At 45.8% G+C, this 16529-nt stretch overlaps 1 protein-coding gene across 1 annotated transcript; it reads right to left on the bottom strand.

Moving 5' to 3' along the window:
• Window positions 1-4919: 4919 nt before the first annotated feature.
• LOC136488747 (protein FAR-RED IMPAIRED RESPONSE 1-like) lies at window positions 4920-6720 on the bottom strand. Its single transcript, XM_066485574.1, has 3 exons — window positions 5818-6720; window positions 5111-5717; window positions 4920-5008 (listed from the first exon to the last, which is right to left on the bottom strand). Exons 1-3 carry the CDS (start codon window positions 6718-6720, stop codon window positions 4920-4922), a joined length of 1599 nt encoding a protein of 532 aa, XP_066341671.1.
• Window positions 6721-16529: the final 9809 nt, after the last annotated feature.

Here is a 16529-nt window from a genome sequence, read left to right as displayed (position 1 = left end):
GAGTGCAATGGCCTTTGCACTCGGCAAAGCATGTTCCCAGGCATGTTCTCAGGTCGTCACTTTGCCGAGTGTCATGGCCATTGCACTCGGCAAAGTGACTGAAAACAGCCTTTTTTATTTGTTTTTTACATTCCATCCAAACAAACAGAAGATATATATAACAAACATCACCAACATCACATATATATCATCAACATCACACACACACACATATATATATATATATATATATATATATATATCACCAACACCACATATATATCACAAACGTCACATGTCTCACAATATATCACAAATAAGTTCACAAGTAATCCAAGTGCTCCATCATCTACAACCACAATTGCAAATAGAAGTACCATTAACAACCACAAGTATCATCACCTAGCTTCCTCATCCCACCGCCCACCATCTTTGTTCAATCACCTGCAATTAAAAAGAGTAAACCAATATGCACAGATAAACAAGAAGTACTTAGAAAGAGATGCAAAATAAACAAAACGTAATTACAAAATAACATGGTATTACATGTATTAGAAATAATCTTCATGATCGGGATTAGCTGGATCATAAGTCTCATCATCACTATCAATCATGTCGAAATAATCAACACTATCCGAATGAGCAATGTTGCCATTGTCATTGTCTAAATGTAATCGCTCAAACATTTATAAGTCCTTCACATTTTGCACCTCATCTCCAGCATCCTCTTCAATAACCGTTTCATTGTCTACTTCCATTCCGATCGCTTCGGTTAAGTCTATCTCAAACCTCCCTTCTAGTCCCTCTTCTTGAAAGAACTCTCCGTCATATGTGTTTGGGTCTAAGTTGTAATCTTCATCGTTTGGGACAGGCAATTTACCATGTGGCGATACCCTGTGCACAATATCCCAACCCTTAAGATGACTTTTGGTTTGACACGCATATGAGAGATAATAAACTTGTGTGGCCTGTTGGACCACAATATAGACATTGTCTCCTAGTAAGACGGAATCCTGTCGAATTTCGACTAGCCCAAGATTAGAATATGTCCGTCTCGTTACTTCAGGATCAAACCAATGGCATTTGAATATGACGGGATTAAAAGGTTTTGAACCATGAAACTTAAGTTCGTATATTTCTTCAATTCTTCCATAATACTCGACCTCATCAACGCCGAGTGTAAAAACTCTAGAACTTGTGGTTCTTCGATTGGGTCGACTCTGCTCGTAGCTTGTTGTGCGAAAGCGATATCCATTCACATCATAACCGAAAAATGACCTGACCCTATAGGCAAAGCCATCGACAACCTGTCTCAACTCAGCACGCATAGACGCATCCCTCTGGCCCTACAAGCTCAAGCAGGATACATCGTTATATTATTCGCATGTACGAGTAACTTGGAATGTCAAACTAAGTACGAGTTAAATTGGACGGTACCTTCTGTTTGAACCAAGAAATGAAATCGGGCATTCCATTTCCCGCACCCTGTCTAAGAAGGGTATCTACCTGCTGCGGGGTAGGATCCCTTGATTGATGCCAGAATTCATGAAGAAATTCCTTGTACCAACGAGAAACAAGAGGGTTGGATGCAGAATAGTGACGGCGTATTTAACAAGTTCGTTGAGAACTTACTGCATGTACGGCGCCACTTCGTCAAGGTTGGTCAACACGTATAGCATGATATGGCACCACTCTTCATGATTCAAGGTCTTGGGGTCGATGCACTTGCGCTTCCGAGTTACCCTCGGAAAAGGCTGAGGTTCGATTTATTTTCGCCAGCATTGTAACGAGGGGGTGGATTATGCACGCTAGAGAGGTTGTCACTATAGTATGTTATTGTGAAGTTCGCCACCTCCTCTAGAATGTATGCCTCTGCAATGGAAGCCTCGATTTTGCATTTATTTCTATATTTCTTTCGAAGAACCTTTAGACATCTCTCGATTGGATAGCACCAACGGCCCTGCACGGCCCCCCATTCGTGCCTCATACGGGAGGTGCAAAATCAAATGATGCATCGGATTGAAGAAGCCGGGTGGAAAGATCTTCTCCAACTTACAGAGCAACACAGGTGCCATTCTTTTCAAGTCAGCAATCACGGTCCGAGATAACTCCTTGGCACAAAGCTGGCGAAAGAAATAGCTCAACTCTGCCAGCACTAGCCAGACATGCTCAGGGACAAACATGTCGTAGAACGCCTTTGCGGTTGCCTCTGGCTCCTCCTCCGTACGTCCTTCAGCGAACCGTGCCTTGTGATAGTCATTTAACATGTCTGCTACCCCGGCATCAGCATCATAATCCTCGATGCGTGGTCTCACCACCTCCTCTCTCATACGATCGGCTTCACCATGGTAGATCCACCGGGTATAGTCTGTCGTAAATCCATTCTGCTAAAGATGTTCCCCCATGACCTTCTTCGTTTGTCTTTTCCTATTGGGACAATTGGCCACAGGACATGCCAAATGAGCACCGACGGCTGGTGGACACCGCAAATGCGCCAATTTGCTGCTGGCCACTGTGTTTCCACTTTGAGTTGCCAGAAGACACCGCGCCCCGGTTTGAGCCAAGAGAGGAGAGAGAAATATTCATTTTGGACATGTTGTGCCCTCGAGCCAAAACGCCAACCTGGTCTGGTTCGACCACATTTAACCGGCCCGACCCGGCAGTTAGGGTATCGACGCCCTCCCGCCTTCCCTCTCTTCCCCATCCTCTTCTCCAAGTCGGCGGCGGTTGCGCAGGCTTGGCGGGCGCGGGATTGTCAAGCGGGCCGGTGGGGGCAAGCAGAGGCCTGAAGATGGCGACGGGCTCCAGCGCTTCCTCCTCGACAGGTTCGCGCGGACCGAGTCGACAGCCGCCGACGGGTGGCCAGCCGCTGTGCCCTTTCTGCCGGACGGCCACCATTGTGGAGCGGACCTCCAGAACCATAAACAACCCAGATAAGCAGTTCTACACTTGCAAGAATCGGGACTGGGTGAGTTTTTTGTACTTCATGTTGTTCATTTTCGTCAACGCCAACTCCAGATCTAGGGTTCATCCGAAATCTCTGCTTGAACAGGGCAACAGCAAGTGCGCTTTCTTCATGTGGAAGCCGGTGAGTGATGGCGTCGATGCTGCATCATTGACGGCCGGAGTCCAGGCATTGGAGAAGTCTCTGTTGGCCCTAGGCAATTCTGTTGAAGCTCAGAGTCTCCATGTCAGTAGAATAGCTGGGCAGCAGAGAGTGGATAGGTGGTTGAATGTGGCCAGTGTGTTTGTAGGAGTTGTGTGCTTTGTTGTCTTGTGCAGTTGTCTTGTGCATCTTAATGCAGAAGCAAGATTAACTTTGTAATGGCTTGAGAAATGAATGGAAGACAGTTATCTTGCAATCCCAAGTTTAATACAAGGAAACTAAGCCTCAGATGGGCATAATACAATACCAAGTGTCATAATACAATACCAGTCCAAGTGGAGCCTCATATGGCCACAATACAATACCAGTTTACACATTACATAGTTTATTTGCTAGAATTCAATACCAGGTGTCATACATAACCCAGACCAAGTTTATATGGCCATAGCATCCTTAAACTGACAGAGAAGTTCACAAAATCACATAAATCCATCATAAAGAGGAAGCCATGTTGCTTGCACACTCCTAGACTTCCATCAACCTCTTCTTGCTCCTAGTGCTAGCGCTGGGACTTGCTGATGATGTACTTTGGCTCCTTGTCACTGCTCCTTGGCTAGCCTGCTTCCTTGTAACCGGGGAGTTTGAAACCCTGCACAGTTATACACATGTTAACATGTAGTCCCTAAACTAACATAAAAACTGAAGGTAACAGATGGATCACATACTGTTTAGCAGGTGTGGGCTCTGCAGGTGTGGGCTCTGCAGCTGTAGGAGTTGCCTTCTTTTTCTTGTTGGGTTGTTTCCCCTTGGTGGAGGCCTTCCTCTTCTTCTTAGTACAAGGATCTTCTGGGTTTTCTGTAACCCTGATCACTTTTGGCTTGGAAGTCCTCTTCCTCTTCTTGGATGGATCTTCCGTGGTTTCTATGATCTCCACCACTTTTGGCTTGTAAGTCCTCCTCCTCTTTGGTGGTCCAGGTGGTGGGGCATCAGGATCATGGACAGTTTCATTGCAGGTTTTCTGTAGGTGACCAAATCCACCACACCTTTTACACCTTCTCTTGCCTCTACTGCTTGTCCCACCTTCTTCAGAGCCAACTATCCTTCTCTTTCTTGGCCTACCTGCTGCTCTATAGCATAAAGGAGGAAGTAGCTTGAAGCCAAGGTCCACCTTCTCCCATTCTTCCTTGTCTGGCATTGGAGGCACAACAGATGCATATGCTGCTATGAACTTCTGCACAGAGTAGTAAGGGTGCACAAAATCCTCCAATAGGACCCTTCTTGTGCCAATGAAAGCTATGGCATGCACACAAGGGAGTCCAGTGAGCTGCCATCCTCTGCATGTGCACTCATGGTTGTCCAGATCAACAATGAATCTCCAAGGAACTAGGTCTTTATTCACTCCTCCTACTTCTCCAACCATTGGGCCACTCCTATGTATGCTATAGTTAAGGGATCTGCTTTTCTCATGCAGAACCTTCATGACATGAGGCAAAATCTTGAAGCCTGACAACTTTGAGGCTAGGTTTCTCCTAGTGCAGAACCTCTCCATGATCAACTGCCTTATCTTATCCATGAGGTCTAGAACAGGTAAGGACTTGTGTTCCCTGATCCAACTATTGAATGTCTCAGCAATGTTGTTGGTGACATAGTCACATTTGGTTGTTGTGTTGAATTTGGCCCTTGCCCATAGCTGCTTGTGGTTCTCCAGCAGCCAGTTAGTTGCCTTTGGGCATGCTTTGTGCATCTCATTCCAATGCCTCTCATGTGTTGTCATTCTGTAGCACCTTGATGCAGGCCACAAGTTCTTCTCAAACACTTCTCCTCTAAACCTCTTCTAGAAATTCTTGACAAGATGCCTCATGCATTCTCTGTGTTCTACACCATTGCTGAAGATTTTGGTAACTGCCTTATCAATTCCTTTGCCTGTCATTAGGAAACAAGAAAAGAACCAGAAAACACTGTCAGTCATTAGGAAATAAGAAAAGAACAAGGTCTACTGAAATATGTTGAAATAAGAAAACTAACCTGCATCTGTTGAAATAACCAGACCATGTGGAGAACCAATTGCCTTGTGCAGCATCTTCATGAACCATTCCCAGTTCTCCATGGTCTCACTGCCAAAGACTCCATAGGCCACTGGGAACATCCAGTTATGGCCATCAACACCTATAGCTGAAGCTAACTGACCCTTCCACCTTGTTATCAAAACTGTAGAATCAATCCCTAGGTACGGTCTACAACCATTAAGGAAGCCATCAATGCATGGCTTCAGTGCTACAAACATCCTACAAAACCTTCTCTTCTCATTCACAAGCTCCCATTCAATCTCTACAACACTACCAGGACACCTCTTCTCAACCTCCCTCTTCCAAGAAAACACATGGACAAAGCTGTCCTCCCATCCACCTAAAATCTCATCTAATGCCATTTGCCTGCCGTCCCAAACAACGTACTTGCTCACCTTGATGTTGTACTTCTCCTCCAACTGTTTCCTTAGAGCTTTAGGCTGAATAGTTGGGTCCTCCCTTAGCCAATTGATAACTCTGTCCTTCACCCAATGATTGGTAGCCATGCAATTCTTTTCCAAATTCCCTGTGCCGGCACATCTGTGCTTGTGTGGCATCTTCTTAATCTGCAACCATCAAAGAATGAAGGTAATGAAATAATATAGAGTTAGTGAAACAGCTACATCAATGAAACATGGCATAAACAAGTAATGAAAATGTGCATACCTGCCATGTCTTCCCATCTGATAACTGAGATGCATGAATCCTCCACCTACACCTCTCTGCCTTACAGTAAGCTCGGTACCGCCTTGACTCACTATAAGGAACTGCAAGTTCAACTTCATTAAGCACAGCATATTGCCTAATACACCTCTTAAAACATAAACCATCTTCAAAAGTAACACCAACTGCTATTTTAGGGTTATCTACGTCAGTGACATGCAGCACACTCTCACAACCCCTCTCATCATCCACCTCTAGTGGGTCATCATCCTCTGGGTCAGTGTCAGGATAGTAAGAACAATCCTCTTGACCATCATCATTGAGCTCATCATGGTACTTCTCTTTCTCATCATCCACTCCTACATACTCAACCTCATCCTTCTCTCCCCAGTCATCATTCTCATCATCCTGGGCATCAGCACTCTCATCACTCTCATCACTCTCATCATGGTCAGCAATGTCATCAGCCTCAAACTCTACAGTGTCATGAGCATTAACATCTGTAGTGTCATCAGGCTCAGTATTTCTAGAAGGACACTCAGCAGTAGGAGCTTGTAAATTATTAGGGTAAATCACATCTAAAGGCATAGCAACTTCAACATTTTCATCATCAGCAAGATTATCATGCTCAACAGGATTAGCATGCTGAACAGGATTAGCATCAACACGAGCCGTGTTCCAAGGAGTTGTGTCAATAACATCTACAGTTAGTGGCAGCTTCCTACTATCCCAATAAACATCAAATGCATGCAGCATAGCACTATCAGAATTTATGTGGACTGTCTCATTCTTGGTTGTGTCAAAGAAGGAGACATGGAGATCTTGATCCTGACCATGAACTATCTCCTCACCGAGCAGCTGACGAAAACCCATCCAGTTGAAAATATCCTTATCCACCACACGCATGTAACTCTGAGTAACATGGTAGTCACCGAGCCCATCCGGTCTTTGCTCTACATAAGCAGGAACTCTAATCGCCAATCTACACGCTGAGCTCGGATCCATGCTAAATCAAAACAAAGTGAAACCAAAATCAACTCTAATCTAAATCTGCCGCGTTTCAAACGCATCCGCAGGCAAACAAATCGATTGACAAGCAGAGAAGATAGATATCATACCCTTTTGGAAGCCATTTCAATTGAGAAACCCTAGGCGGAGACCCAGGGCACTGCGCGGTCTTTCGGGTTGGGGACGGCATCTTCGGGTTCCTGATGGGGGACGACATCCTCCTCAACTCCACATGGCGGATGACGCCTTCGGCTAGAGGTATAAGCGGCGGGGCTCAATGGATTGGACGGCGGCGCGGCGACGAACAATGGAGTGAATGGCGGCGGCGGGCGAGAAGGGGATGGGGAAGAGAGGGAAGGCGGGAGGGCGTCGATACCCTAACTGCAGGGTCGGGCCGGTTAAATGTGGTCGAACCAGACCAGGTTGGCGCTTTGGCTCGAGGGCACCACATGTCCAAAATGAATATTTCTCTCTCCTCTCTTGGCTCAAACCGGGGCGCGGTGTCTTCTGGCAACTCAAAGTGGAAACACAGTGGCCAGCAGCAAATTGGCGCATTTGCGGTGTCCACCAGCCGTCGGTGCTCATTTGGCATGTCCTGTGGCCAATTATCCCTTTCCTATTTGCATATTTGTTGCAGGGACAGCAAATTTTACTCACTCCTTTAGCAGCCACGCCAAATGCCCATTCCAAGAAAGCATCGGTCTTGTCGATCCATTCATTGGTGACCTGACCCTGACTTGCGCGGCCCGTGTACATCCACTCACGGTCCTCCATCCTCTAACATATATAGCAGCGAGTAATATAAACATCAATTGCATCTACATGATGTTGTTGTAAGGAAAATGGACCCTTGGCCCATTTGCATTGGATTTTGGTGTTTGATGACCAACACAACCAAATTGGACTAATGAATTTGCAAGTGTTTGTTTTGTAGTTCAATAGGGTACAAGACGTGATTTGGACGAAGGCGACGTGAGGATCCAATGATCAACACCTTAAGAAAGACCTCAGAAGCACAAGAGAAGACCCAAGATATCAAGCAAAGTCCAAGCACGAAGATTGGAACCAAGCCGTACGCAAGATCGTGAAGAAACGAGCTCACAGTGGTGACCGGACGCTGGACAAGCGACCAGACGCTGCGACCGAACATTGGGCAGGTGACTCGGTAGACAGGCGATCGGACCCTGGACCGGACGCTGGCGGCAACCGACCGGACATAGGACAGCAGCGTCCGATCGAGTACAGTAAGGTTCCAGAGCGGCAAATCTACGATCGGACACGTCTGGTGGCAGGAGATCGGACGCTACCCAGCGTCCGATCAGTACATTGCCGGCTCAACGGTCGGATCGACCGAACGCGTCCGGTCAGGATGATTCGGCGTCCGGTCAGTAGCAGTTTCACGGGAATTCGACCCCAACGGCTACTTTCTCAGTGGGGCTTATAAATACAACCCCCAACCGGCCATTTGAGTAGTGTGGAGCTGAGGAAACATACCAAGGGTGTTGATACACCATTTTAGTGATCTCCACTTGCATTGTGCTTAGTGTTTTATTAGGTGATTAGCATAGGTGCTTTGCGAAGTGCTTAGGTTGATTAGACCACCGCTTATGCGCTTGCTCTAGGTTTATGCCTAGTGTTTAGTGAGGTTTGCATACCTCTTGCTACCCCGTGCTTATGAGCACAAGTGTTGTACATCAGAGGGGCTTGAAGTCTTGCGAGATCGCACCAACCGCGTTTGTGGAGCGGCCGCCACCGTGTACCGGAGGGAACAAGGCCCGCGACGTTTCGGCCAGAAACTTGATAGTGAAGACGGCGGAGAGCATCCGGGAGAGGCTTGCCGGAAGGCACATCGGAGACCCACTTGCGCATGGGGAAGGCCTGAGGCTATCCACGGAGTGACCCGATCGGGAGCTTGGCCCTTGCGAGGGATTCTTTGTGAGGGGCTCCAACGAGGACTAGGGGGAAGCTTGCGCGTTTCTCGATACCTCGGTAAAAATATCGGAGTCGTCGATGGAAGTTTGCATATCTCTACCTTGCTCTTTAGGCTTCTGCATTTACATTGATCATATTATTGCTTTTGCGGTAGAGATAGCAAAACACTAGCAAAACCGTAGTTGCACATTTAGATAGATTATCTTTTGCATAGGTTTTGCTAGAGATAGAAAAAGAGGACATAGTTTAAGGATTATATTTTTAAGTTGCCTAATTCACCCCCCCTCTTAGGCGTCATGGTCTAATTCAATTGGTATCAGAGCCGGTTGGCTCATATTTGGACCTTTGGCTTAACCGCCGTTGAGCCGACGCTATTGTAGAGTGGTTGGGATGGATACCGCTAGGCCTCCACAATTTGACAGCACTAATTTCCTTTATTATAAGGCTAGAATGGCTTGCCACCTTGAGGCCGTTGATTTAGGTGCATGGAGAGTCACTTGTGATGGGATGAAACCCATTAAGAATCCCGAAAAACCCACAAAGAGTGACAAAAAAGAAATGCACTTCAATGCTAGAGCTAAAAATTGCTTGTTTGAATCATTTAGCATGGATGTGTTTAACCAAGTGTTCACCTTAAATACGACACATGTAATTTGGTTAAAACTCCAAGAGCTCCATGACGGCACAAGTAATGTCCATGAGCAAAAACTTTGTCTAGCAAAACAAAACTATGATTCCTTTGCAATGAATGATGATGAGCTTGTTCGTGATATGTATTCTCGTTTGAATCTAATTATCAATGAGCTCCATTCAATAGGACTATTAAAGCTAGTTGATGCGGACATCGTGAGGAAGATCATTTCCGTGCTACCACAAAAGAAATATGCAAGCATCATCACCATCCTTCACAATATGGAGGACTTGAGCACCATGACCCCAGGCATTGTGATTGGCAAGATAGTGGCATTTGAGTTGTCACACAAGATGGGTCAAGAAGAAGCCTCTTCATCGAGCAAAGGCAAAGCTCTAGCATGTAGCGAGAAAAAGAAGATGAAGGGCAAGCAAGTTGAGTCAAGCTCAAGCTCAAGCTCCTCAAGTGAAGAAGAAGAAGGTGAGGATGATGATGATGATGAAGAAGATTCAAGTGATGATCAATCTTCCTCCTCCACCTCCGACATTGATGAAGAATCACTCAAACTTATCAACAAGGTGGAGAAGATGATCCAAAGGCTCAATGTCAAGGGTGTGCCCATCCAAATTCAAGATTTCATCTTCACCAATCAAAGAAATGAGCAAAGAAAGAGAGGATGCGGCGAGGTGGGGCACTTTGTGGAAGTTTGTCCAAACAAGCCCACACCCAAGACAAAGAAGGCATGCGAGAACAAAGCCCTCACATCAATAAGGTCATGGGATGATTCTTCAAGTGAAGAAGACCATCACAAGAGGCGAGGGCGCAAGCACTCATCATCAAGCTCTTCTCGTGTGTGCCTTATGGCACGAGGTAACGAAAGTTCATCCTCTAGTGAGAGTGATAGTGATGATGATTTGCCTTCCTATAATACAATTGTGCAAAAAAATCTTAAATATGCTAAAGTTTGCACTAGTCAACAAAAGAAGCTCAAAAATTTAAAAGAAGAGCTAGGTAGTTCACAAGAAGCATACAAAAATTTGCTTGAACAATATGAGAACTTTGCAAATCTCAATGTTGAACTATCTACTAAAATTGAGCAACTTGAGGCTAGTGCAACAACAAATGAATGCACAATTAATGATAAGCAACTTGAAAAGAAAAATGAAAAATTAAAAGAAAAGTTAGCTAGCTCACAAAATGAGTATCAAAGTTTGCTTGCTAAAATGGAAATCATGTGCAAACATTGTGATGAGCTAACTAATAAAGTTGCTAATCTTGAAGCCGTCAAAAATACCCCCACCAAGGCATCTAAAAAGAAAAGTTCCATCATTAAAAAGGATGCCTCTACTTCTTGCAATGATTTATATTTAGACTCACCTTTGTGCAACCAAGTTTATGTTGAGAAAGTTATTTTAGATACATGCACACAAGAGGTTGCAAAAAGGAAAATAAGGAACTTAAGCAAGAAGTAGCTCGCCTCACCAAGGACTTGACTCAAGTGAAAGGCAAGGCGAAGCAAGCCCAACTTCATCAAGATAACACCGTCAAGGGAGTGAAGAAGCTTGATGAAGGACAAACCGTGGTTTGCTACGTGTGCCGCAAAGAAGGCCACAAGTCCTATGAGTGCAAGGTGAAGAATGGGGGAGGAGCAAAGGAGGAGAAAAAGCAAACAAGCAAGTTCTCCAACACCTACACCAACAAGGTGGATAAGAAGACCTCCACACCTTATCTCTTGAAGAAGAAGAAAAATGACAAGGTGGTGGCCATCAAGGTGAACAAGCAAGCCAACAATGGGGTCAAACGCTTTTGGGTGCCAAAGGAGATCATCTCAAACATGAAGAGCACCAAGAAGGTTTGGATCCCGAAAGGGAAGTGAGAAGTCCGTCGGACTTCGGGGAATTTGGAGACTTGGCAAAGTTTGGGTGCATTTCATGGGGTGCATCATGATGGACAAAGTCATTGCCAAGTGGGTTAGTGAATACTATGGACCCAAATTCCCCTTCCCATGTTAGGTAACTAGATGTCATTACTTTCAATTAGTATTTATTTCAATTGGTATTGTTTTTCAATTGGTATATTCTTAAAGCATCTATTTATCTTTCATGCCTATGTTTGCATTTACATGCTTAAATCTTTTGTCATGCATTCAATAGGTATATCATATGGTAGGCTTGCTCGGTTTCATTCTCAACCCTTAGAGCAAACCTACATGGTTTAAAATTGTTTAGGAGCACGACACATAGCTTGTTTTACAATTATTTATCTAATATGTGCCAAAGTCCAAATTGTAGATAATCTCTCCCAAATATCATCTTTCAAGTGGTATTTTGATACTTAAACCAATGTGCACAAATTTTACAAGTATTCAACACTTATGTGTACAATTTTAGGGGGAGCTTATTCTACAAGTTGGATGCTTTGAGACTAACACCTTTTCAAGCTTATCATGTGTGTAGTAGTCTCATTGCAAGGAAAATGGAATCCCCGGAGTTAAGCATTATACTTCAATTGGTAGAAATCAAATCGACTTTCACATGTGGTATTTCTAAACCGATATCATCATGTTGATTTCATTTTGATATTTATATGCTTTATCCATGCATTATATAGATTAAACTCTCTTGTGCAATAAATTGCTAATTATGCATATGCTTTGCTTTCGATCATATGTATGCATAAATTTAGGGGGAGCTTAGTCTATATAATGTCTTCCTTTTCGATGTTTGATGCCAAAGGGGGAGAATTTGAAGGACCAAAGACAAGCATTTAGTTGATATATAGTAATGGTCCGAGAAAGGGAGGAAAGTGGATTATGGATTAGTCTAAGTAATAGAAAATTTGTAGGAAGTTAGGACTTAATTCATAATGCCACATGGGGACATATGCAAGGGCAAGATAAGCTTTTAAGTAAAGTTTTAATTGGTATCTTTCAATTAATATCATATAACCTTGCCCTTTGCATTGCATCCTAGCAAGTAGGTAGTTTTTCATTTCCAAATTCTTATTATTTGCTTGCTTTGGTCGTGTTGTCATCAATCACCAAAAAGGGGGAGATTGTAAGGAAAATGGACCCTTGGCCCATTTGCATTGGATTTTGGTATTTGATGACCAACACAACCAAATTGGACTAATGAATTTGCAAGTGTTTGTTTTGTAGTTCAATAGGGTGCAAGACGTGACTTGGACGAAGGCGATGTGATGATCCAATGATCAACACCTTAAGAAAGACCTTCGAAGCACAAGAGAAGACCCAAGATATCAAGCAAAGTCCAAGCACGAAGATTGGAACCAAGCCGTACGCAAGATCGCGAAGAAACGAGCTCACTGTGGTGACCAGACGCTGGATCGGACGCTGGGCAGGTGACTCGACAGACAGGCAATCGGACCCTGGACCGGACGCTGGCGGTAACCGACCAGACGCAGGATAGCAGCGTCTGATCGAGTACAGTAAGGTTCCAGAGCGGCAAATCTGCGACCGGACACGTCCGGTGGTAGACGACCGGACGCTACCCAGCGTCCGATCAGTACATTGCTGGCTAAACGGTCGGATCGACCGGACGCGTCTGGTCAGGACGATTCAGCGTCCGGTCAGTAGCAGTTTCGCGGGAATTCGACCCCAACGGCTACTTTCTCAGTGGGGCTTATAAATATAACCCCCAACCGGCCATTTGAGTAGTGTGGAGCTGAGGAAACATACCAAGAGTGTTGATACACCATTTTAGTGATCTCCACTTGCATAGTGCTTAGTGTTTTATAGGTGATTAGCGTAGGTGCTTTGCGAAGTGCTTAGGTTGATTAGACCACCGCTTATGCGCTTGCTCTAGGTTTATGCCTAGTGTTTAGTGAGGTTTGCATACCTCTTGCTACCCCGTGCTTGCGAGCACAAGTGTTGTACATCGGAGGGGCTTGAAGTCTTGCGAGATCGCACCAACCGCGTTTGTGGTGTGGCCGCCACCGTGTACTGGAGGGAACAAGGCCCGCGGCGTTTTGGCTAGAAACTTGATAGTGAAGACGGCGGGGAGCATCCGGGAGAGGCTTTCCGGAAGGCACATCAGAGACCCACTTGCGCGTGGGGAAGACCCGAGGCTATCCACGGAGTGACCCGACCAGGAGCTTGGCCCTTGCGAGGGATTCCTTGTCAGGGGCTCCAACGAGGACTAGCGGGAAGCTTGCGCGTTTCTCGATACCTCGGTAAAAATACCGGAGTCGTCGACAGGAGTTTGCATATCTCTACCTTGCTCTTTAAGCTTCCGCATTTACATTGATCATATTATTTCTTTTGCAGTAGAGATAGCAAAACACTAGCAAAACCGTAGTTGCACATTTAGATAGATTATCTTTTGCATAGGTTTTGCTAGAGATAGAAAAAGAGGCCATAGTTTAAGGATTAGATTTTTAAGTTGTCTAATTCACCCCCCTCTTAGGCGTCACGGTCTACTTCAGTTGTCTCGAATCGGAGCAGACCATGGAAACTAACCCCACCTACGCATCCATGGGCTGTCCAAAAAACGTGGACAATTCAAAATAGATATGAAAATATCTGCATATTTCCAACCATATCTATTTCGAACGGGAGACGCCTAACTGGGTTTCATGATCTACAACCATGATACGGAAAGAGGGGTTATACCTAGGGTGGCGGTGGAGTCAGGCTAGCGGGGCCGTGGTGGGTCGGTGCAGTGGCGAGGCGACGCGGTGCTGGCAGACCCGCAGCGGCGAGGAAGGCGATCGGGGTCGCCGAGGTACTCCGGCTCCGCTCCGACGGGCTCTTCTCTGCAAAAAAGAAACATAAAACTGTCAATACAAAATTTCGGCATCACCTCCCCTACACGGTGAGGTTTCCAAAACCTGCAAGAAAACCAACGGCACGATGTCCGACATGCACATATATATGAACGGCACGATGGCCGACATGCACAAGATTATGTAAGGAACACCTATCAACGTAATCAGGATAAGCAAGGATCAGGGATTACAAATTCAGGAGTTGTATCCCATTACTAATATATGTACACGAAGGAACACCTAGCAAGGTAACAAATGCTACTGAAATCTTGAAAAGAGTGAGGTAGTGTCTAATATTTCTCCAACACATATAAGCAAGATTGTATGAGTTAGTTTAGTGACCTTTGGGAAGTTATACATTGTTCAATACAAAGGGAAATCAAAGTCCCTAATTTTTATCCTTTATTTCTAGGAGACAAACATGCATAGGAATGTACAGTAACCATAACCCTAGATCCCTAAATTACAAAACCTAACCAAGACATCTTAATCTATTCATGCATCCACATCCATCAGGCGGAGACGGCATAGGGGCTCACCACTGCAGAATGGCGAAGCACAGCATGACGAGCAAGGTGACCATTCAGTTCGGAGAGCGCTGCGAGGGAGCGCCGCTGCTGCAGGACCGCGCCGTCGTGACCGAGATGCCCGGATGTGGGTCGCCGATGCTGCGGGGCCGCGCCGCGCCCCGGCGGCGTTGCTGCAGCGCCGCTGCAGGAGCGCGCGAGGGCGAAGGCGCCGTTGCTTCGGCGGCCTCCTTCTTCCTCCCCCTCCTTCTCTTCCTCCTTCCTCCTTCTTCCTCCTCTCCTCCTCCTCCTCTCTTTCTCCTCCTCCTCCAAGAAAATTCAATTAAATGAAATAAATTAAAGAAATATAGAAAAAGTCCGAGAAATGTGCCACATTGGAACATGGAGTAGGTATTGTATGAGGACTGCAGAAAAGGTTTGGAGGTCCAAAGTAAAAAAAATATGGTTTGCCGAGTGTCAAAAAATGACACTCGGCAAATCACCACTTTGCCGAGTGTCAGCAGAAAACACTCGGCAAAGGGTTAACGGCGGCGGCCCTTTGCCGAGTGTTCCGGTTTGCCGAGTGCCCGACACTCGACAAACCTGTTCTTTGCCGAGTGTTATTGTTTACCGAGTGCTCGGCACTCGGCAAACCACCTCTTTGCCGAGTGCCATTTGTTTGCCGAGTGCTCTCTATGGCACTCAGCAAATAACCTATTTGCCGAGCGTTCGATAAAAAACACTCGGCAAAGGCTGGGACACTCGGCAAAGAAGCCGTCTCCGACAGTGGTAGTGTGCTATGGAAAAAAAGTAGAGGCTGAAAATAGCAGAAACTTTGTTGACCTTTCTTGCGACTAGTTTCTTTCCGTCACCTTTGTTTTGATATTATGGTCGACTTGATTAGTTCATCTCGGTGCGAAAGCAAAAATGGCTGTCCCTGTTCATTATCGTCGGTCGATAAAGATTACATTGGTCGATAATCTCTTTCCTGTTTAAATTTATGCTGGCTGTAATGTCAGTCCCTCGGATATAGTGTGCCGCTGGGGGACATTTGGCGATAACAAATCTGCCCTTTTGTAGTGTCATGGTACAGTGAAATGAGCTTAACAGATTTTTCTTATATTAGAAAACGGAACATATTTATTATTTTTGACATAAGTGCAACACACAAGCAAAGTCCAGTAGTGATACAGCAAGAGCCCGTCGTCCACGTACTTATTTATTCTAGCGGATTCGATTTTTCCAACACAACGCCTTGCATGGCGCGTTCATCAACACAATCCCTCGCACACGGTCTCGCTGACGATGTGGTCAGGGCAGCGTGTAATCTGTGAAAGTCAAACAGATTCAGGTGAGAACGAACTGCACAAATGTATATATATTCTTTGAAATATATATGCATGTACATACACGTACCTCCGCACTTGTAGCCGACGGGGCGATCGGCCATGTTGCATGCAGCGCTTGGGGATGGTAATGGCGACCTCCGGCTTGATCCCGGCAGCCCTGGCGGTGCCGGACAGCATGACGGCGCACAGGCAGCTGGGGCTCTGCCCGATGGCGTGCACGGCCGAGCAGCAGCTGCTCGTGGGCGTCGACTGCGGGTCGTCGGCGGCCGAGACGCATGGAGCCAGCCTTAGCGCCACCCTGTCAGCGGAGGCTCTCCCGCACTCCCCCGCGCCGTGAGCCACACCGGCAATCACAAAAAGCAGAGCAAGCACAAGGAGCGGCCTCATTGGTGATGAGTTCTTCTATCTCTTGCGTTAACCTCTACTCCACTAGCTATTGTAAATCAGTCTGCTGTTGCCCTCTCCTATGAGGCTGGTGCTGCTTATATAGTGCTGGTGGCACTG

The sequence above is a fragment of the Miscanthus floridulus genome, chromosome 10 (assembly GCF_019320115.1).
Source record: "Miscanthus floridulus cultivar M001 chromosome 10, ASM1932011v1, whole genome shotgun sequence".
Taxonomy (NCBI): domain Eukaryota; kingdom Viridiplantae; phylum Streptophyta; class Magnoliopsida; order Poales; family Poaceae; genus Miscanthus; species Miscanthus floridulus.
Note: the sequence above shows the minus strand (reverse complement) of the source record. Positions and strands in the feature narration are given on the sequence as shown.